Source organism: Vigna unguiculata, chromosome 9, assembly GCF_037176805.1.
Source record: "Vigna unguiculata cultivar grain cowpea cultivar isolate G323 ecotype 2 chromosome 9, ASM3717680v1, whole genome shotgun sequence".
NCBI classification, from domain to species: Eukaryota; Viridiplantae; Streptophyta; class Magnoliopsida; order Fabales; family Fabaceae; genus Vigna; species Vigna unguiculata.
In genome coordinates this window covers 34,385,859-34,409,018 of record NC_140800.1, presented here as the reverse complement: position 1 = coordinate 34,409,018, position 23,160 = coordinate 34,385,859, and the positions used below count along the sequence as shown (strand labels likewise).

Here is a 23,160-nt window from a genome sequence, read left to right as displayed (position 1 = left end):
TTATGGTTACTACTTTTACGATGTTATAAGGAAGAAGTGAAAGAAGGAAAATCTGAGAAAAGTGAAAGTGAATTAACATTTTACCAATTTAAAGTACATGGGAACCCGAGCCAAACCAAATCAAACCAAACCAGTTTTGATTGATATGATCATAGTCGAAACAAAAAGATAACAAAATTCCTTGAACATAATTTTGATTGTCACTACGGTTTGTGTGTTTTGGTCGAAAACTGAATATATCAGAAAATCCAACAAGGGCATCACTTTCTGAACCATTGTGACGTGTCTGTATGAAGTTATATAGACCACAAGGTTAAGGACCTTACTGTGTGACACGACAATGGAGTGAAGGTGTTATTTGTTATCATCAACCTTTATGTGGAAAGGGACATGTGTCATAATAGTGGCACGTATCTCTATGTTGTTGGTAGAAGAAGATGATGATGATGATGATGATGATGTAGTAGAGGGTATTATGGTTTTACTTCTAGTTGCAGATTTTTCTGAGCAGTGCAAACTTAATTTCATTATTGAATTTTTTAAAAGTATCCTGCAAGGAAACATGGATGCTGGGCCATGGGCCCAGGAGGCCCATGAGCCCTCCGTTCTCATGTACAAAAATAAGATGGTTGTGGGCCCAATAAATAAAGGAATAATAGATAAATGAAACAAACTGTGTGCGTTTTGTACTCAAGTGGAAAAGTTCTTTGTCTCTAATTTTGTCTCCATAATCAGAAGGATTGCAACTATTTGTATTATGAATAGACAAATAATTTTGTGTAACTAGCGTGAATTCTTTAACACTAAACTATTTTGGGTTTTAAGGTGATTATTGTTGTAATGGTACCTTGGTATCTTGACATAGTTTGAGTATTTTGTATATTACTCAACCACTCGTTATCTCAGTATCTCGATGTAGTCTAATAACATTCTGCATGATTGTTCGGTCATTTAGTATCTCGACTTAGCAGTGCCGATATTTTACATGATTATTGACAATTTGGCCTCTAGACATAAAGATATCCTTGAACATATTTCACTAGCCAAGCACTTTCTTGGCATATATGACCCAGAAATCAACCCATGAAAGATTAGGTTGTGGGTTAAATTTTTTGCTATTAACATTTGGGAGTTATAAGATTAGTTTGAAGGATTTGAAAGGGAGAATGAGAGAGCTTGCAAATTCAATTTTTCGCACTAACATTTGAAAGTTATAAAGTTAGTTCGAAGAATTTGAAAGTAGATTCGTTAGAATGGGTTGAAACCGCAAGCCAACTCGGTCCACCACGGGTTAGAACCGGGTTGGGTTAAAATTTTTTATAAATTCTAATACAAGTTAACTTTTGATTTGACTTACCTAGATTCCAACTCACCCGAATTAAACGCATGGTGAGACGGATTGGTGAATAAATGGTCACATAAGTGTTTTTTATTATATTGGGTTTTGCATTTGAGTCGAGTTAAGTTATTTTTTTTATCTAACACATTGATATTTTTGTGATTTTGGTTTGTAGTTGGAGTTTAACATCCTTTTGGATTTCATTTGGACTATTGAAGTTTATTTAGATTTTAATCAGAATTATAATTTAGTTTTTTTTATATTGAAGTAAAAAAGTTATATTTTTTTAATCAAGTGAGTCGATGAGTCAACTCATTTAACCCACCAACCCGTGATATGCTGGGTCGGGTTCAAATTTTTCTAACTCGCTAATAAATGAACTGGGTTAAGTTGACTCATTAAGTGAACCGAATTACCTATTTTTACAACTCTATTTAAAAAACATAATAAAAAAATGGTGGATTCAACTTCCTTACTAGTAAAAATGCTAACTCACAATTTGCTCGATCTAAAAAAAATTTATCAAGAGATATTAGACACAAAACAAAGTCTAAATTATGATTAAGTTATTATTGAATACTCAGTAATTATTATTATTATTATTTTATTATTTTATGAACGTGAAAACGGCCCATGGCCGGGACGTAAGTATCAACGAATCATTGCATCACTGTATTAACAAAGAGACTTAACTGCAGTTTATGGATGAATGTATTGTCGTATATTCTACATAGCACGAAAGCAATGGCGAATTATCGTGAGATTTCTTTTTTTCTTCTTCTGGAAATTACTCCTAAAATCAATTTCGGACGCATCATGCATGTTACGGTTATAAATAGACTTAATTGAAAATATTCTCTAATTTTTTCTATAAAAGCTATTTACAGATAAGACACTTTACTATATTAAAAAATCGATTATTTAAAAACATATTAAAATGTTGTACTCTAATTTATTATGGCCGTTGGCAAATATACTAAAATGATAGAGAAAAATGTACAACTACATTTAAACACACAAAGACACCTTACAGACCAGACATTTAAGTATTATGGCACGTCTTTATAAAAAGACAATCTTGAAAACAAAACTACGCACTCTTTCTTTTTCATTGACTTTTCTTTTTCTTTTTTTTTTATATTTTAATATAAATTTCAATGTCCAATGCGGATTAGAAACTCTCAATATTTTGAAAGAAAAACACAAATAAGTGATGAACTGAAAATTACAATATCATCTCTTACTTAAAAAGTTGTATTAACAGTTAATTTAATTAATTAACGGTGTGGAAATTTTTAATTGATATTTAAATGTGAATAAACTACCCACCGTCTTTTGTGTATAAAACTGGCACTGCTAAATTATTTAAATTTTCTAACACTAACTCGGCACGAAATATTATTATGATTGGGTTAAAAAATGGACAAGTTAGTTTTTGTTTTTATCGTAATAAAGAAGGTAGAGGAAAAGATGTTGGTTTATTATAATGATAAATGAAGATTCAATAGTACAGTGACACATGGCCTATAGATACCTTTTGTTATCGTAGGCTCCATTTTTTAAGTTTGATTTTTGTTTGTTGCATTTTTACTTGGGAATTAGTGTAAGGATGTTGCTTCTGCAATGGAAGTAAAGTAATGATATTATAAGGAAAATGGTTTTGTTTTTTCTTAGTAAAAAAATAGGAAATGAAGAACCATCCATGGAGTTATTCTAACAACCCAACCATTGATTGATGATTATAGATGTTCAGATCAAAATTCCCGTTTACAAGTAAGAAAGGATTTATTTGAAGGTCATTACGCAATTTATAAATATTTATTTTTTTCAGATTTAAATAACCTTTTCATTTATGTAAAATAAATAAATTTTAATTTTAGTTTTGTTTAAGTTTTTAATTTTAAATAGACAAAAAATAAAAAATAATACAAAGAACAAATTTCAAAATCACTCATTATCATTAAATAAAAACATATAAATAATTAGAAGTGAACTTTAAGCCTAAATCAATCTTATAAAACCAGTTTATAAAGTGAGATTTGAGATTTGTACTCCACTTATATACTATGAAATGATTTTATCTCTAGTCGATGTGGGCTTTCAATACACTTCCTCATGTCGAGGTATATACCACCGTGGGATACCATATTAGAAGTAAAATTTAAGTCTAACTCAATTTCACAAAACTGATTTATGAGATGAAATTTACATCCTACTTATATACTATGATGTGGGACTTCAAACAAAAATAAAATTATATATATATATATATATATATATATATATATATATATATATATATATATATATATATATATTTAGGGATTTTACAAACTATAACAAAAAACTATCATCTCTTAAAACATAATAACTTTCTCTATTTTTTGTTTCCATATTAGTATATATATTTTCTAAATATATGATACTAAAAACAAATACAAATTTATTTTTCATAATATCAGAGAAATAATAACACGCAGATTTATATTTTCTGTCGAAAGTTAAAGATATTACAATCTTTTTAAAGATAAATATATATCGAGTAAATTTCATTAAATAATAATAATTAACTTACATCAAAGTATGTTATTGCATTTTAGTAGTTTAATAAAGTTGAGATGAATCATGTGCTTAACAAAATTTAATGTAAATTTTTTTTTAGCTTCCATAACTTAGTACCGAACATGTTGGATAAAAATTATTATTCGCGATATTTATCATTTTTAGAGTTGATTTATTAATTATTTCACATTTTTATGGGAATGTATATTAGAAATGAATTTTAAACTTCAATCTCACAAAATTAAATTATAAAATCAGGTTTGCACTCATTTATATATTAAGAAATTATCTATTTCTAGTTGATGTTGAACTTCCAACATCAAATATTAAATTTTATTAAATATACCTACTTTTATCAAATAAACATCAAATATACCTATTTTAAAATATTTTTTCATGAGTCCATTTTAATTTTTTTCCTCAATTAAAGAAAAAATAAACATCAAACCCATTCATCAATACAAGTGCAACATTTTATATGATCTCTACTAATCATTCGCACACAAATTCAATATCAAAAGGTCATATAAACGTATTTAATCATCATTACAAACATTTATATGAAGTAATCTTCTTAAAACTATCAAATACATAATTCATATGAAAAATTCATCATTACAAAACATTTATATAAAGTAATCTTCTTAAAACTATCAAATATATAATTCATATGAAAAATACAAAGATGTGTAAATATTCATCGACATGAGTACAATATATCAAATTTAACTTATCAAACTAAAGGGTTTCAATATGTCATCTTAATTCACTTAAAACATTCGTAGTAAAATATAATAAATTTAACATCAATAGATATACAACCTAGGTATATATATATATATATATATATATATATATATATATATATATATATATATATATATATATATAAAGTATCCCACTTGGAAATTAAAAAAAAAAAAAGAGAGAACAAAATTTACAACGATAAAGTTTTCGAGTAAATGAAAAAGAAATTAACTTTTCAATATAAATATCGCTCAACTTAAAACAATCAACCTCTTTTTTATCTATTTTAAACTTTATCAACTTGAATGAATCTTTGAATATTTAAGAAATGTATACATATAAAAAGAATATGACATTTATAACGTATCAACTTAATGCTCAAATAGTGTGACTATTTTGTGTGTGTGTGTGATAATCAGTAAATTCATCAGCAGGGCTGGCCTAGGATAAGGCCACTTTACACCTGGACCAAAAATATAACGCTAGTTCTTCCTACACCTCCGTAATATTTTCTTGCACCTCCATATCTCAATTTAAATGACCAAAATACCCTTACCTTGTGATTGGATGGAGCATTTCAACAATGCTTAAAAATTGAAATGCTTTGTATTTGAATTGCTTGTAATTAAATTCCATTCATTTTTTAAATAACTTGTTTGGATAAGGAAATTAAAATACCTGAAATTTCAATTTATTGTTTGGAAAAAAAATTGAATTTATTGTGAGATGAAATTTAATTTTAACAATATTTATTTTACGCTTAATTATGTTTTGAGTTCATGATAAATTTGGAAACATGCTCGACAACCCAGATGGGTCGGGCAAACCCAACTACGCAACCGGATTGGTTAGACCTGACGACCCACCCGAGCTGGATCGACTAGGAAGCCCAAACAGGCTTGGTGGCCCGATGATCTAGAGGCCTGACGGCCCATACTACACGATTGTGTCGTCAAGTTTGTCAATATGGCCCGGTCCAACCCGTCTAGGTCATTGGCGTAATGCTCCAGACGGGTCCGACGACCCGAACGGGCTCGACGATCAAGATGGGTCCGATGACCTGGACGAGCCCGAAGACATGTACGGGCCCGATGAGATGGACGAGCCCGACAATCCGGACGGGGCCGAATACCCAGACGGGTTCGACGACCCGGACGGGCCCGAAGACCTGGACGGGTCCAACGACTAGGATGGGCCCGAGGACCCAGACGAGCCCGACAACTCGGATGGGCCCAATGACTTGGACACGTCCGACGACCTGGATAGGCCCGATGACCTAGACGGGCCCAAGACTCGAACATGCCCGACAACTCGTACGGACCCCTTCAAATCGTCAAGTCCATCCGGGTCGTCGAGACCGTCCGGATAGTCTGGCCCGTACGAGTCGTCGGGCCCGTTTGGATCATCGTGCCCGTTTGGGTCGTCAAACCTGTCTGGGTCATCGGGCCCGTTTGGGTTGTCGGGCTCGTCTGGGTTGTTGGGCTCAATGATTTGGAAGGGCTAGTTTGGGTCGTCAAGTTCGTTTGGGTCGTCGGGTCCGTCTAGGTCGTTGGGCTCATCTGGGTGTCTGGCCCGTCTAGGTCAGGCCCGTCCGGGTCATCGAGCCTGTTTGGATCGTCGGGCCCATTTGGGTCGTCAAACCTGTCTGGGTCATCAGACATGTTTGGGTCTTCGGGCTCGTCTAGGTCGTCGGGCAAGTCCGGGTTGTCAGGCTTATCCGGTCGGGCCTGTCCGGGTCGTCAGGCTCGTCCCAGTCGTCGGGCCCGTCCGGGTCGTCGGGCACGTTTGGGTCATCGGGCCCGTCCGGATCGTCGAGTATGTCCGAGTCGTCGTGCCCGTCCGGATCGTCTAGAATGTGAGGTTGAGTAAGAAGAATTTCAAATTCCACCTATTTTGAGGGTATTTGAATTTCTACTAATTTAGCTAATTAAAATCCTTTAAAAAAATGCTTGCATTTGAAATACTTTTTAATTTCTCTATCCAAACAAAACATTTTGTTACAAAAAATCTAAATTCTTTAAAAAAAAAATGAATTGCTTCATTAAAAAACTCTATCCAAACATACTTAAGTTAAAAATTTATTAAAAAATAGAAAAGTAAATATAAAACTTATCTTTCTTCCTTAGAATTTAACTAATCCCGGTACCTCCCACTCCTCCATTGCAGCGTTGTGAGTAGTGATTCGTTGTGATAGGTTCAGTCCGTACGTCTCGCCTTCCTTCAAAAATGAGCTATGAAGGTGGAAAAAGTGCTATGGATGGAGGTGCAAGAGGTGTGCGGCAACTAGGTTAAAAAAATAGTCAAGAAAAGTAACTCTCATATTTATTTTTTTTAATTTTAATAATTTCTTAACTTACAGGGTATTTTGGTCATTCCATTTGAGCAGATGGAGAATTTATGGAGGTACACGAGAAATAGCCGAATACTAATCTACACACTATTTTGTAAGAAAAATAAATAAATATTTTTTTAACAATTTAATTTTGATGATTTTTTCTTACATTCATCTTAATTGACCTTTTTTTTTCATTTTTTTCTATATTCTAAAATAGCTGCTTGAAATGTTATTCACAATATTTTAAATGTTTAAGTTACCAATTTTCTTGTCTACCATCCAAGATTTAATATTATCACTTTAATCTTGGTGAAAATAATATCTTAATTACTTAACATTTTAAACGTCGGAATAAACCATTGCCATTAAAATATTGACTAGAATAAATAATAATAAGCTGCTATTACGCTTTTCATATATTGAAGACAACCCTTTTCCTTTCTAAATTTCAACGAATTGGAAACAATTAATAAAAATTATAGAAGAACTTGTATCATGAAAATTGATACAATAAACCTGTTTGTTCTAACGTTAGAAAGACAATTCTGAAAGACACGTTTCAATGTGAATAAGCGATTCAAATTATGTAAAGCATACATAACAACTCTAACACCAAACCCTAAATTGAACACATACTTGATCATCTCCAAGCAGTTAAATAAAATATCTAGCAACAAATTCTCCGTCCAAAGAACAAACTATCATGAACAAAGTTCATTGTGTTCACAGCCCAAAATAGGTTACGAGATACTAAGCATCGACCAACGGTATAACTATTATAATATAAGAGAGCAGGAGCAGCTTGTAAGCAATGAAGCCAGGCCCAAAAATACATATCAAGAATGATGGACCGTTTATGATATCTTAGCCCTTGAGAAGTCCATCTCCGGATGCTGCAAAAAATGGCCAAAACATAAACAGAAGATCATTAAAGCAACTGATAAAGTGAAAATTAATCCAAGAGGAGAGAAGTCAACAAGAGAGTAAAGAATCACCTCAGCCATAAATTTCTTCATGAGTTCCTGCTTCTGGAGCTCTTCACTGGTTGGAAGACCCATAGACTTCTGCCTCTGGTCAAACTGCAAAACAGTACAAGAGAATTGTAATCCAATTAGCAAGTATACGTCTTTCAGATTTAAGCAAAATGCGGAGATGCATATATCTTACAGCTATACTAGAAAGATCAAATTATGGTTTCACAAACTTCAATAAACTAAGATATATTCATCAAATTATAAGATACATAACCACACGCAAAAACATCAGAAAATTTATATGGTTTATATTTTAACAGTATCAATAATGAATAGGTGGTTTCTTAACATCAAAGGGATATTAGGAAATGATGATGATGATGATGATGATGATAACAGAGACTAAACAACCGCAACTAATACGATCAATAAGTGTAAATATCATCAATGATTACCATCATTTTTTCAACAGTCTGACGAGTCTCTGGATCTAGGTCAGAAAGTTTGCTGTTCTCAGGTTCAACCTTTTGGGTATCAATTTCAGGATCACCTTTCACTAGACATTTCCACCATTCCATTTGATCATGCTTCGTCAAAAGAATAGAAAGTGCACATTGATCCTCTGAAAAATAGGGTTTTATGTAAAGTGTAAGATATGAAATGGTCATGATTCCAATACCAATAAAAAAATCCAAAACCACACCCCCAACATTATTAGCTCATGCATGCACATAATGTAACTTCAAAGGTTCATCTATCGCTGTAAGTAGTAAAATACCTATACTCCAATAACAATCATCAGGCTTGACAGACCGATACAACTCCCCCTGAAATTTTTAAAGTCATTTATAAGCATAGCCATCACTAAAAATAGCACGCACATAGATAATAAATTTCAACTAAGTAATCATACCATCAGTAATGAATGCTATAAAAGGAAAAACTTACCTCAATAATTGGAGGTTGGCCTTTGAGTCCAACTTTTAGATGGTTCTTCTTTATCTCACAGACGACAAACCTTGATTTGGTTCCATTAGGCACTGGAACATTCACATTAACTTCTTGAAGAGTCTGAGTCCAAGAGTATTGCTCTAGATCCATGCCATTACCCTTGTTTGGAACTGATTAAGTATTGAAAGAAAAAAAAAATCAAGAAAATATCGGCAGCAAAAACAGGTATGTGTGTTTAATGAACAACGAAGGTCAGCACGTGTATACATTAAACAAACAGTTGAATCACAATAAAACCATTTGTTCCAAATTCATAAGTACTCTGTCAATGCAACAGTAGGATAGAATGCATGGAACAAGTAATTTTGTGCTAGCCCTTTCTCTTCCTAGCAAATTGAATGACAATATATTCTTCCCGATGAAAACTTTCTATTCACTGATGATTTAACTAAGGTATCTGGTCAGCAGGACCCTTGTCTAAAACGCCAATCAGTGCACTTTTGGACAGAATGCCGATCAAAAGTGAAAATTCTTATATTGGGAGGTGCAAAAGTATACTCTACCATGATCTCAAGTGAACTCTCCTAATAAAAAATTTCTATCCAGTGGTTGCTGAACTAATCCCTTAAGAGACACTGGTGAGGGGTGTTGAAATTGACACGTAAGTGGAAGTTCAACACCATATAAATGAGAAAGATCAACAAACCTATTCAGTTTTGGGTGGAAGTTATTGTCATGTTCTTGGCTCATGGCCCACGGGTGAAATCTTCCCTCTGATTTTCTTCCCCTGGAATTGTCCAACATGCCGGACCCATGCACTATCGCTAGATAGTGTGCCTTTAGGTATCAACCCCCAATTTCACCCCCAAATTATAGCAAACCGTAAATTGACACACAACCTATCATATGCAATGGTCATTGCATGCGTTGCCACTGTACACATAAATTAAACAGAAGACAAATAAACGATCTGCAAACGATAAATTCTTGTTTAAACAAGGACATTACATTCCGTCATAACTCGCAACAAAGCAAGCCCTTACTCTCACCGACACCGTCAATTAAAGAACTGTTAGGGCAATTAAAGAACTGTTAGGGCAAGACATAATAATCACACATTGGAAAAGAACGAAACGGTTTCCGTTAGTTTACCATTGGAGGCGCCGCTGTCTTCATCCGCTTTGTGTTCCTTCTCCTCCTTCAATCTCTTCTCGGCCTTTTTCCTCTCCTCCGAGGCTTTGAGTTCCTCCCTCTTCTTCTTCTCCGCCTTCTCCCTCTCTTCGGAGGCCTTGAGCTTCTCCCTCTCTTCGGAGGCCTTGAGCTGGTCTCTCCGCTTCTTCCCGGCGGAGCGCAGCAGCGACACCACCTGCTTCTCGGCGGTCTCCGTGGCCAGAAAGTCACTCTGTTCGGAGACGAATTCAAATACTTTCTGGAGGAAAGCGATGGGGTTTGATCGGTCGAAAGGGGCAGTGAAGGATGAAGAAGAAGAAGATGAGGATTGGGATTGCGAGGAGCGGGTGGGTTTCTGCTCCTCTTCGTTGAAATCGGAGATGATAGCCATTGGTGAGTTGAGAGAAGAGTGTTTGCCGCTGTTGAATGGATCCCCTCTTTATTCTGGAACTTTGAACTCGAACATTCCAGTGCCCCAAGTATTTATACACTTTTAAAATATGGGCCTTTCTTGGGCCCCTTACCAACAATGTAGAAATCAAATTTCACTGTATTGAAATTTAGAAGATAAAGCTATTAGTTAACATATAATTATTTTATTCTTTATTTAATAATTTCGACTCAAATTTTTTTTTATTATATAATTTAAAATTCTTGACCATATACATTTGATATATTCTAAAAAAATTAGAAATGGAGAGTGAATATAATTAATGTTATTATAATTAGTGAAAACGTGTAGGGTATTTCACTTTTTTTTATAATAATAAAAAATAATAAAATTATTATTATTTTTATTATTGTGACTATAAAATTACATATAAATCATTTTTATAATTTTATTTAAGTAATTTGATTTATTTTGTAATTATTTTTTTAGAAAAAAATTGTTAAATTTTTTAAAAATAATAATCATTTAAAGAATATAATTAATGAAATAATTGTTTTAATTTAAAATAGCTTTAATTTTAAGAGTAAAATTAGAAAATGAAAGTGGATAGCAAAGAAAATCTTCTATAATATAAGATTTGTCACAATATGTTGACATAACTTTGTAAAAGATTTTTTCTTAAAGTAGAAAAATATAAGTATTAGTTATGGAAATTAAAACTACTATTTGTGTAATAAAGTAAAGAGAATGAGTATTTATTTTTCATATATAAGTATTATGTTGAATATTTAATTTATCCACCCATTTTATGCTTGGGTTGGTATGCATGAAGGGTAGAAAACAAGAAAAAAAAAAGTAAAGAAAGGAGAGAGGGGGTGAGTTTGGTATGTTTAATTTACGAAGAAAGAAAAGTGAATTTTAGGTAAGGTTTTTTACATTGTTTATTCATTCAAATAAACAGAAAAGCAAAGAAAGATGATATCACATATATTATCCAACATAATTTAGTAGACTTTTGTAACATTTTTTAAATTACATAATAAAGTTATAACGTATTATGAACATTTTAAAATGGATTATGATAATTCCTTCTGGCTTAATTAAGTTTTAAATTTATGATAAATTTGAGAATTTTTACTCAGTTTCTATTTAACTTGTTTAGTTGATTAAGTCCTAAAAAATTTTATAACTTTAATTGAGGTATTTAGTTAAATTTTTCTATCGACTAAATAATGTATTATGTGACGGTTATTTTGTCACATCAATTTGATTAGTTTTGTCATATTCATTTATAAATTAAATGAAGGTTTAGTTATTATAAATTATAAATATATACACATTACAATTATATATATATATATATAATTATTAATTAAATAATCAAAGTAATAATACTAATTCAAAAAGAAAACATATTAAGATTGTTATTTTTTAGTATGAAAATAAATAAATAAATAACAAACTAACAGGATGGAAATTAAATAAAAAAAACAAAGGAAGTACATAAGAACCACATAGTTTATTTCGTACCTAAAAGAGACATACACCTTATTTAGTAATCAATAATAGATTTCAAAATAAATCAAAAAATAACCTATATAAATGCACGAGGGGGAATAAAAGGGCGGTGAAAACCAGAATTTATAGTGAAAAAGAAGGAAAAGTGGAGAAAGAAGAAAAAGGAAAAGAAAAGAAAGGAAAAAAAAAACGAGAAAGAAAATGGGGGAAGAGAGTAAGGAGAAAGATAAGATTTTAGTGTATATATAAGATAAGGTGAAACCAGAATTTACAGAGGAACAGAAGAAGGAAAGGTGGAGAGAGAAGTGAAGATAGAAGAAACAGACAAGAGAAAGGGGAGAAGAAAGATAAAAGGTTTATTTCCCGTAGGATAATTTAAACGTTATTTTTCAAACTGGTGTAATTTTTTTTTTTAAATTCCTAATAAAAATAAGTCGTGTAAAAATGTATCGATGAAGAATTGGTGTATCTTCTACTTTTACTAAAATAAGGAAATAGACATTTATTATTTATCTTTTCTAGTTTTATTTTTTATTATCTATTTATATTTACTTTTATATATTTCTCATATGCTTCAAGTCTATAATTTCCTCAGCTGTGATTTTTTCTGTTTCCCAACCTCTTCAATATCCAAATTACAACTTTTCTCATCCTCTTCTCTGTTTAACTCATAATATATTTTAAACAGTCTTCTCCATTGAACTCCCATTCCTCCCTCCATGGCTAACCATACCATTGGGTAGCTTGGACAACACGGAAATACCCAAACAAGTAAGCGAGTAAAATTGACTTTTGCAACCTAGAACCCACCCTTTACTTTCACCGGATATTTCTGAAATTTAATGTTTGTTACCTTTTCATCTTATCCCATTTAAATTAGAGCAAATGGAATGGTTGTTTAGAAATATTCTTTTCTAGAAATAACCTGTCACGTTACTAGGTCACATTTCACTGATTAAACATCGTTAACATCAATTTAATAACAAAAATAACTACATTGTGTATTTAAAAGAAATTGAGATCAAATTAATTTTTTTTTAATAGAATTAAATTTAAAAAATAAATAACAAATAAAAGGATAAAAAGACTATTAATCCAAATAAATAAATAAATAAAATAACACCCTCTTTAATGTCGTATATTATGAAGAACAAAAATATTTCCTCAGTCCAAAAAAAACAAAAAGTACAAATATTAATGAGTTTATGATCTAAAAAGGAACTACCATTTAAGACAGCCACAAAACCTGCAGTCAGCGTTTACTTGGCTAACAATTGAAAAAAAAAATACCAATCAATATATAAATTATTGTAATGCATTAAGTAGCATGTACTGTACAAAGATTAAAGAAAATCATAAGCCTAACTTCTGCATGACTGAGAAAAAAATTATATATTTATCTCTTTCTTGCTTTCCTTCTTCTTGACTCTGCCTTTTGCCATTTCTTTGTGGGAACCAGTTTACTCTTTGGTTTCAATTTTAACTCAGGCGAGAACTTGTAATTTGGATCTCTCATACGTGCTTGTATGTCCTTGAAAAACTGAATATTTAGTTGTTTAGGTCCTCCTTGTCTAAGCTCTTCATATTCTGGTCCTGAAACAACATTTTCAAATGCTCCTATTAGAATATCTATATCACTCATAACCTCCCACGCATTAGTGTACCTTCCATCTGGACCTTTCTTTAATTTCTTCAAGGCATTCTCAACAGCAATCTTCCTAGCTTGCTTTCCTGGTGACAACTCCTCAGGTTCTTGTTCAGCTTTCAACATCTCTGAGATGGTTCTGTATTTAGGAACTTCATCAAACTCAAACAATTTATCTATGTACTTGTCACTACTTTCATTTGGGTAAGCTTCTGTAGGAATATCCTCATCACTATCCATTTCATCACCAGTCCACAGTGTCTTCTCTTCATCACTGCCAGACCAGACACTTCTTAACTCATCACTGTCATCGGCATCAATCAAGTCAGAATGCTTTTTAGCTTCCAGTCTTGCTTTCTTTATCTCCTTATCTAGATTACTCTTAGAACCCGTTTCTTCATCACTTTCATCCTCACTTCCTGTCCATAGCGTGTTATCTTCACCCATCTCCTTTGCCCAGGCTTTCTTGAATTCTTCATCTCCTGGTCTTCCACGCCCAAAGAGATCATAGCCTCTACGTGAGTCACGTGCATATGATCTCAATGCTACACAATTCCAATTCATTAGCTCAAAAGAACTGATATTATATAACCGATACTATGAGTGTGGGAAGCCTACAAAAGATTAAATTCTATGTTTTACTTAAAACAATGTCCATAAGATCAAAGCAATAAATGAAACTAAGATCTAGAGAAATGAATGAAAAAGAAAGTTGTTTTCCTTTTCATTTGCTACGTTTAAAGAAGACATGAATTCCGTTCCAAATACTTCACCAATGGATAACGTTAAATGACAACTGATCCAAGATTTTACATGGGAAATAATAAAGATACATTCCAAAGTCCTCCTGACCTAAAGGAAATATATAGATACATTTTATTTAGTGCATAAAAATCAACAAATGGTTTCAGTTATTAAATTAAAACAGGAATGCTGTCTTCTATGAATTACCACACTACTACAAACAGTTCAAGCCAGCACCGGTTAAAAGATTTTTAAAGCAAAGATTACCTTGAAAGTTCATCAGAGAACCACTTTTGCAACAATGTTGTAGTACGCTTGGACCTGAATCATAAAAATAAAATACTTTTGACCTGAAGCAGCAACAGAGATGAGTTAATTCAGCTATTGCGACAAAAAGATTATCTAAAACTAGTATTTCAACAAAATATAAATCACCAAATAGGAATAGAAGGGAAAATAATCCTAACCTTTGAGAGAGTGGTAACCAATGTGACTTTGCAACCCTTAGAAGAGATGGAAAGAGACTATTGTAGGAGAATGACCTACATCCCATCAGGAAGAACTAGTTGATCTGTCATTAATATTTTTTTTTTCTTCAGACCACGACATTTGGCAACACTTAAATAGGAAGAAATAAATAAAAATAAATATAATCCTAGGCGGTCCATGCCACAATTTTCAAAATTAAAATCACTAGTGCTATCTTTCAAGGCATGTTTGTATTAAACCATTGGTCGAGTTTTTTGCAGAATGGAGCTGACATTTTGCCAAATAGATTGAGGGCATTGCAGTTAAACCACTAAATCCCACATTTTCAGTAACAAGAATGGCCCATTGTAGCGCATTCTTCAACCGAGAAAACAAGCAACAAGTAGCAACCTAAATGCCAAATGCCACCGTAATGCAGCAAGCACAAATAATTAAAATAGCAGATACAGCACAACGCACACCGAGACAACCACACACACCAACAAACATGAAGGCCAAAAGAAAAATTAACTCGGGAAAACCAGATTGCTCAAATAGGCACAGGCACGATAACAGCGACTCAACAGAAAAGCAAGAACAGAGCAAACACATTGATCTGATTATACATCATATCAATTGCAAACAAAGTCAGGTAAATTTGAACCTTGAAAGGAGACAAATCCTTCACTGCTGCACCTCTGAAATCTATCACGAATTAGGGTTCAGATGGGATGATCCGTTATGGCTCGGTCCGGCGACAAAACCGGTGATGCAGAGGTTGAGCGAAGGCGAGAAGCTCGCCGGAAATGGCAACGCTGCCGTCAGTGGAAAACCAGCAGGAACCTGGTCAAGTTCTCGTCACAGAACCACCGTGTGTACCTGTCCAGCTGCGGCGAACACGCGATGACCCTACGAAGGGGATTTGCTCGAATCAGTGAGGCCACTCGACTTAAGGTTTAACGGCGTGTGTGGAATTGGGGAAGGATGAGGAAATTTTATCAGGGAGAGTTCATTTTTTGAGGCCTCCGTTATCCAGTTTTGATGCCTCCGTTACCCGTTTCTCGTTCTCACTTTCTTTCTTGTTTACTATTTATGTTCTTTTTGAGAATATAAAATAAATACATATGTAAATATATATATATATATATATATATATATATATATATATATATATATATATATATATAATGGCACATGGGAATAGATGATTTTTCCATTCTTCAGATAATTCTATGGCGTAATACAAAATGTTTGATATTTAATTTGATCATCTAATTTTATTTGAATTTTTATAAAGATTCTTAATTTTTTATTTGTTCGATCTAGTCTTTCGATATGTTAAAAATGTTCAATTTAGTTAAATTGATATTAACGTTTTGTATAGTTGATTATGTTTGTTTTCAATTTTATCTCCTTATTTATAATTTTGATCTAAGTTCTTTATTTTCTTTTTTAAAATGAAACAATTTGATCCTTCTCAAATTTGAAACCAAATTAATAATTAAACTTAATTACAATTTATATATACATATTAAATCTTTAGAAAAAAAAATCATATATCAAATCACTCCATCTAAATATTCAAATTATTTTATTTTTATATTTTTACATAAAAATAATTTCATTTAAACTTATAATATTTTAAAAATATTAAAAATGTAAATATAAAGTGACACTTGTCACGTTAAAAATATTTGTCACATTAAACATTTAAAAATTACAAGTGTCACTTTACATTTACATTTTTTAATATTTTTAAAAAAATATAAGTTTAAATAGGAATTTCTTATGTAAAAATGTAAAAAAAATGAATATTTAGGTGAATAATTTGATATATAAATGTTTAAAAAATAATTTAACATGTTTATATAAATTGTAATTAAGTTTAATTACAAACTTGGTCTCAAATGGGAGAAGGACCAAATTGCTTAATTTTAAATAAAGAGAGCACCATATTGGATCAAAATTATAAATAAGTAAACTAAATTGAAAACAAACACTGTCGTGTGACGATATCATGACACGTGATACTGTATGAATACGGTGTTAACGTCAATTTAACATAAATGACTAAATTGAGATTTTTAAAAAATTAAAAGACTAAATTGAACAAATAAGAATCTTTTAAAAAAATCGAATGAAATTAGAGCACTAAATTAGTTATTAAACCTAATACAAATTATATATTTTGGTAAACAATGATCAACACTTTTAACACTCTGTCACTTAAAATATCAAAAAATTTTCAGGATTTTAAATTTTCATATCTTCTTTCAAATAGTGTTCAGATAAAAAAAGAGTGTGATTAATAATCCTGTTGTAAGTTAAATTTATTGTGCGTGTATATTTGATATTTCTCTTCCAAATCACACCACCAAAAAAGATATGTGTTAATATTTATGTATAAAATATATAAAAGTTCCAGTTTGGTTCATTATATAAACTCTATTTACTTGTCTGAGAATCTATAATATACATGTACCAACTTTCATATCGACTTCGAGAGATATCTATAACAATATATAAAGGAATTTCATTTTTGTATTCACATTTCAAAATACTAATTTTACCCTTTAAATATAATAATTTATTAAATTTTTAAAAATTAACCGTTACTTCTATAATTTTTTTATAAAATCTCGGATGTTTATACTTCTTCTTTAATTATCAATAATTATTCTTTCCTAAACTCTAAATCCTAAATCATAAACCGTAAACACACAGGCACGATAACGCCTATGTTTACCATAATATAAATAATGATAATCAATATAAGTAATACACTTTCATTATAATAAACCCTAACCATGTTTGAAAATTATTTTAGACATTGTAAATCCTTTACGGTGACTTTGGTTTGAGTTTTTCAAAGTACAAAAAATTATAAATATGTGTTAAATGTCATTTAATAAATTTTACCAACTTGTCTTTTAAAAGATAAAACAATTTTCATATTTAGATATATTTGGTATGATTTCTTTGATTTGCATGATGTAAATAATTTATTGGAAACCATTTTTAAATCTCTCGTTTTACTACTTACGATGCTGTGCTGATAATCTCTATCCAACATTTTGTCTTTGTTTTAGCAAGTTACATTTTTTTTTAGCTTTCAAAGAAAACAACATATAATAATAATATTAATAATATATTTAATGAGATTAAGAAAATGTTGAATCTCACTATCTTATTAATTTCATGAGTTTATATATATTTAGTTTCGTGAGACCTTGGATTATATTATGCTTAAGTATATTCAAGAAAACAGATGCACATTTTTACTTTTTTTTTTACTTTGAAAATAAATATAAATATTTTATAAAATTTTGTTTTAAATATTTTTTTATTTTGTTAATATTTTTATTAAAAAATGATTAATCAATAATAATTAAATAAAAAAAAATAAATCTAATAAAACGGTTAATTTAAAAATAATCAAACACGTATTTTAATTTAAAAAACAGTTATTTATTAAAGGTAAAAAAGAAAAAAAAATATACATAAGCACGAGGTAGTTTTTTATATATAAAAAATAAAAATAAATATTTTAATTTAAAAAAACAATTATTTATTTAAAAGTAAAATTAAAAATGACTATATATATATATATTAACATTTAAAATATTATTATTATATTAATCAAACATTTAAACCATTGAATTCCAATCTTAACATTTAAACCACTGTTTATTTAGTGCCTTAAAATATATTTATTCACATGTTGGTAATGGTCTTAATTTTTTTTATATTTTTATATAAATAAACTAATATTTTTCTCTTGTTTATCAACTAACTTTTTTTACATATTTTAGTATTGTTTTATTAAAACTACAAGTTTAATATTTGTATTTTAATATATATATATATATAATTTATTTTATATGACAACAATTTATAGCAAATAATTGTTTTTGAGTAAATTTTATTTACATTATAAAAAACATAGTATTTAATCTTAAATCATGATGTGCTGCTAAGAATGATAAACCATTTGATAGAGTCCATAATATTTAATAATTGATTTATATGCTTCAATTTCATATAAAGAACTTACAAATTTGATCACTTAATCACATTTTCATGTTAAAAATTAAAATAAAACTTATAATAAAAAATAACATAAGAATTTTCATTTGATTTGATTTTTTTACAAAGAAACATTTGTTGAGAAGAGTAAATTATTTAAAGAATTTCAGTATATTAAAATTAGTGTTTAGTTTTTAACTAAAATATAAAATATTTAAAAATAGTAGGTATTCACAGAAAAAAAAAATGTATTACAAAGAAACTAAAATGAAAACCATTGTCATGCTGTGTTAGATTGTGTGGAGAAGTCTTATTCATGATGTATTAATAACTTAATAAGAAAGTGGGTTAAAAACATCAACGGGGTTGTAGCTCATATGGTAGAGTGCTCGCTTCGCATGCGAGAGGCACGGGGTTCGATTCCCCGCAACTCCAATTTTCTCTTTCTGTTGTTTTTATTTGTTTTTCAACCTTTTGAACACTTACTATGCTTTATATTTTTATTCATTAAGAATTTTGTTACTATTTTTTTTTTGTTTTTCTATATTTCATAGATATTTATTTAGCTGAATTATACATTACACAACATGATTTAATAATGAGTTTCATTACTTTGTCAATCTTTTACACTCATCTTATATTTACTTTTTATTTTTTATTTCTTTTCTTCTTTATTAATACTAATTTTCACCTTTTTAAATGATTATATATCTTTAAAGTGAGTGTCAAATGGTTATAATAAGTGTAAAAAACATTTCTCTTTAATAATACCACTATTTTTATGTCAGTATTTTAAGTTTTCTTCACTTTAGGTATTTCCACGTATGATTTTAGTTAAAATCATAAACATTTAAGATTTAAATTTTATAAATTAAAATTAATTAAAATACATTGATATGGTACGATAAAGTTCTTCGCTATCAATTTTTTTATTTTTTAAATTATATTTGTTTTTATAGTATAGGATAAGTATTTATAAATATAATGGAATATTTGATACTCCAATCCATGTACAGCAAATTATATTTTATAATTTTTTAAATTATAAAATAAAAATAGTATAAATCAACAACTATAAAATTTTAATTTTACAGAAACCTATTACTATTTAAAAATATAATTAATAATAATAAAATCCACTTAAAATAGATGGAAATAGATCTTACAAGAATTTCATTATCTCACGTTCTCGACAATTACGTAATGGAATGTTTTCTTTAAATACTTGAACCTTTTTCATATTTTTCTTTTAAATTTATTTCACGTTTCAAATTTATGATAGATAATATTCAAATTATTTACATTATTTAATATATTTTTGTTTTAACTTTAATTTAAATATTATTATAAAATATGTTTAAAAAGTTAAATAAATTTAATAAAATTTTGTAAAAATAATTAAATTTATATATTTTAAAAAATAAATAATTAAATTGATATAAAGTTTAAAAAAATAACTGATCCTAACATTTTGACGAAGCCATATTTAACATTTATGTTTATTATTTTTCGTTTTGTGGATTTGTATTACCAGATAAGAATGAACATCCAATAATTTTGTGACATTGTTCAAGACTCACAAAAAGATCCATGGCCTCTGCTGCTTCCATTCCCTCATCATCACAACCAGAACCTAACATTTTCAGCATCAAAGAATTTGCAAAATCAAACGGAGATTTTTCTCTCATCCCTTCCACCTACCACTCCATCTCACAAATCCACGATGATGATGATGATGTTGCAGAAGACCTTGCATCTTCCATCCCAGTCATTGATTTTTCTCACCTCACTTCGCACCACCCTCAGACTCACGCCAAAGCGGTGCACCTACTCGGCGAGGCCTGTGCTGAGTGGGGTGTCTTCATGGTAAGAAACTTGGAAACTTTCTCTTTCTAAATCTTATTACAAAAACTCCCAACTCAGTCATCTTATTCATTATCACTCTCACTCAGCTCACAAATCATGGAATTCCCGAGAACCTGGTGGAGAAGTTGATGAAAAAATCCCGCGAGTTTCATGATTTGCCGATAGAGGAAAAGAATGAGTATGGTGACAACAAGAGCCCTTTTCAACCCATCAGACATGGCACCAGCTTTTGTCCTCAAGTAGAGCAGGTTCACTATTGGAGAGATTATCTCAAGGCCACCACGTTTCCTCAATTCAACTTCCCCCACAAACCACCCGGTTACAGGTAATTGAACTAATTCTGATCGATGTGAAACTTTCTAACATTATGTTATGCACTGTGTTCTTGAGCTTTTTGCTGCTGTTACTGTAGGGAGGTTGCTTATGAGTATAGCCAGAAAATCAGAGGATTGGCTAGGAAGTTGCTAGAAGGAATATCGGAGAGTCTGGGATTAGGATCCAATTCCATTGTTGAGTCCACCGAGTTTGACTCTGGGCATCAACTCTTCGTTGTTAACCTGTATCCACCATGTCCACAACCACACCTTGCTCTAGGGTTGCCTCCACATTCCGACATAGGCTTATTGACCTTGCTGACGCAGAATGGAATCGGAGGGCTTCAGGTTAAGCACCATGGCAAATGGGTCAAAGTGAATCCTCTTCTTAACTCCATAACCGTCTTGCTTTCAGATCAACTCGAGGTATGCCATGTTAAACATCTTCAAAAAGCATACTTTTAGTGATGTTGTAGAAATGTTGTATTTGGTTTGATGTAATTAAAGTATGAAATCCTTGGAATATAGGTTATGAGTAACGGGAGGTACGAGAGCGTGTTGCACCGAGCAATCCTGAACAACGAAGAGACTAGGATTAGTGTTGTGTTGGCGAATGGACCTGCGCTAGATAAGGAAATTGGGCCTCTGGCGGAGCTATTGGAGAAGGAAAAACCATTGTTCGAAAGCATGAAATACCAGGATTACTTCCAATTTCAGCAGAGGTCACGGTTAAATGATAAAAGTAGATTGGATGAGATTCGCCTTAATTAATGCTCAACAATCATAGCATAATCTATCTGTACCAGTTTTTCGAACAACACAGGGTGAAACTAAACTAAACTAAACCAGTTTAAGGTTATGGTGTGGTTGATGTTAATGGTGTGTTCTGAGTGATGATAAACTGATAATGTTCCTAAACTTAACTATTTATTGCTTTGTTTATTAAACATGAGTTTCTAAACTTATAACTATTGTTACTTGGAAGAGTTTTCCATTTTGAAGCCCGTGGAAGATGAAGGTACTGTAGTAGGTAAATATTTCAGACATGATTTTGTTTTTTGCTGTCATATTTTTCTATTATGTTGTTTTTGTCTTCTTAGTTTCCCAGTCATGTGTATGATTTGTTGGTTGGACATTGTTCCTGAGCTATGTTGTTGTTGCAATTTCATGACTGGATAAAATTATTGTATGAATTTTATTATTTGACAAATTTGAGAGGAGGTCAAAATAATATTTGAAGAAACAGAGGAGTGTCGGGTAAAACAAAGATTTACATATGATTATTTGTTAATGTTATCAGATAAAAGCATGTGTTGTGTGATAGTGTTATGACAAATATCATGGTGTGAGATCCCTTATACGTGATCCATGTATCTATTACTCGTTGCAAGTAAATTAGGGAACATTATTATTAAAAAAAAATCTTAATGTTCATGCGTTATTTATAAATTATGATAATGTTTTTTCGAGGATTTTGGTTTAATATTGTTCGATATGTTTCTGATGAGCCAAATTAAATATATTATTGGTGAATCAAATTAACTTGACGTGAATTCTTTTTCGGTTGAACTTACAAATAATTGTTTTTTAATCTAAATTATAGTGTTTTAATTCAATTTTCCGTAATTAACACAAAGTTGATCTATAACTCGTTTATGTTGTGAATAATTTCCACAAATATATTTAATTCATTGATTATCTTTTTATGTGAATATTAATGAAAAAATCATGCATTTCATTTCAATAATCGTATTTTTTGTGTGTTTTTAGATAACAATGGAATGGTGCAAATAAGAATTAAATGTAGTTAAGAGAAATGACAAAAATGAAGATGATTGGAGTGAACCCGAAAGAAGAAACTTAAAATGAAAAAATGTAAATTGCTGAAAAATAAAAGGATAGAAAAGAAATTGGGAAAGAAAATTAATGACATGGATTATCCAAATTACAATAAACATGACTATTTAATTTGTCATTATCTTGTTCGCAAAGTTATCAGAATATCTATGTTGTAAATATATTTTATTTTTTCTGAGAATTAAACTAAAATAAAATTAAAAAAAATTACATAGTTTGCAATAACGGTTAAAAAATCGTTCACGTTAACCCA

General features: G+C 30.6%; 3 protein-coding genes and 1 non-coding gene across 7 annotated transcripts; 2 read left to right on the top strand and 2 right to left on the bottom strand.

Moving 5' to 3' along the window:
• Nucleotides 1–7,540: 7,540 nt before the first annotated feature.
• On the bottom strand, nucleotides 7,541–10,545 carry BOB1 (HSP20-like chaperones superfamily protein). Its single transcript, XM_028049640.2, has 6 exons — nucleotides 10,061–10,545; nucleotides 8,906–9,078; nucleotides 8,736–8,784; nucleotides 8,413–8,579; nucleotides 7,979–8,062; nucleotides 7,541–7,876 (listed from the first exon to the last, which is right to left on the bottom strand). Exons 1-6 carry the CDS (start codon nucleotides 10,467–10,469, stop codon nucleotides 7,838–7,840), a joined length of 921 nt encoding a protein of 306 aa, XP_027905441.1. The 5' UTR covers nucleotides 10,470–10,545; the 3' UTR covers nucleotides 7,541–7,837.
• Nucleotides 10,546–13,261: 2,716 nt separating this feature from the next.
• LOC114196133 (glutamyl-tRNA (Gln) amidotransferase subunit C) lies at nucleotides 13,262–15,921 on the bottom strand. 4 transcript variants are annotated; one of them, XM_028086668.2, is made up of 4 exons: nucleotides 15,509–15,921; nucleotides 14,844–14,947; nucleotides 14,644–14,726; nucleotides 13,262–14,177 (listed from the first exon to the last, which is right to left on the bottom strand). In XM_028086668.2, the coding sequence occupies exons 2-4, from the start codon at nucleotides 14,927–14,929 to the stop codon at nucleotides 13,384–13,386; spliced, it is 963 nt and encodes a 320-aa protein (XP_027942469.1). In that variant the 5' UTR covers nucleotides 14,930–14,947; nucleotides 15,509–15,921; the 3' UTR covers nucleotides 13,262–13,383. The 4 variants fall into 4 exon arrangements, with proteins under 4 accessions (XP_027942469.1, XP_085522338.1, XP_085522339.1 ...); XM_085666212.1 differs by having other exon boundaries at nucleotides 13,262–14,246; nucleotides 14,844–14,918; nucleotides 15,509–15,920; XM_085666213.1 differs by having other exon boundaries at nucleotides 14,844–14,918; nucleotides 15,509–15,920.
• Nucleotides 15,922–19,232: 3,311 nt separating this feature from the next.
• On the top strand, nucleotides 19,233–19,305 carry TRNAA-CGC (transfer RNA alanine (anticodon CGC)). The gene has a single exon. It is a non-coding gene; the product is annotated as a tRNA-Ala (tRNA).
• Nucleotides 19,306–20,404: 1,099 nt separating this feature from the next.
• Nucleotides 20,405–22,051, top strand: LOC114196315 (2-oxoglutarate-dependent dioxygenase 19-like). The gene is made up of 4 exons (XM_028086917.2): nucleotides 20,405–20,736; nucleotides 20,823–21,061; nucleotides 21,149–21,476; nucleotides 21,579–22,051. Exons 1-4 carry the CDS (start codon nucleotides 20,461–20,463, stop codon nucleotides 21,819–21,821), a joined length of 1,086 nt encoding a protein of 361 aa, XP_027942718.1. The 5' UTR covers nucleotides 20,405–20,460; the 3' UTR covers nucleotides 21,822–22,051.
• The last annotated feature ends 1,109 nt before the right edge of the window (nucleotides 22,052–23,160 follow it).

What these genes read in the sequence shown, in the direction of transcription:
- BOB1 (XM_028049640.2), bottom strand. Translation starts at nt 10,469, where the DNA reads ATGGCTATCATCTCCGATTTCAACGAAGAGGAGCAGAAACCCACCCGC. An exon ending in TGATTGTTATTGGAGTATAG is followed by an intron (nt 8,580 to 8,735) that starts GTATTTTACTAC and finishes CCTATTTTTCAG; the next exon opens with AGGATCAATGTGCACTTTCT. An exon ending in AGACTGTTGAAAAAATGATG is followed by an intron (nt 8,063 to 8,412) that starts GTAATCATTGAT and finishes ACTGTTTTGCAG; the next exon opens with TTTGACCAGAGGCAGAAGTC.
- LOC114196315 (XM_028086917.2), top strand. Translation starts at nt 20,461, where the DNA reads ATGGCCTCTGCTGCTTCCATTCCCTCATCATCACAACCAGAACCTAAC. An exon ending in CTGAGTGGGGTGTCTTCATG is followed by an intron (nt 20,737 to 20,822) that starts GTAAGAAACTTG and finishes ACTCTCACTCAG; the next exon opens with CTCACAAATCATGGAATTCC. An exon ending in TGCTTTCAGATCAACTCGAG is followed by an intron (nt 21,477 to 21,578) that starts GTATGCCATGTT and finishes CTTGGAATATAG; the next exon opens with GTTATGAGTAACGGGAGGTA.
- LOC114196133 (XM_028086668.2), bottom strand. Translation starts at nt 14,929, where the DNA reads ATGGGATGTAGGTCATTCTCCTACAATAGTCTCTTTCCATCTCTTCTA. An exon ending in TGGTTACCACTCTCTCAAAG is followed by an intron (nt 14,727 to 14,843) that starts GTTAGGATTATT and finishes TTGCTGCTTCAG; the next exon opens with GTCAAAAGTATTTTATTTTT. An exon ending in TTCTCTGATGAACTTTCAAG is followed by an intron (nt 14,178 to 14,643) that starts GTAATCTTTGCT and finishes GGAATTGTGTAG; the next exon opens with CATTGAGATCATATGCACGT.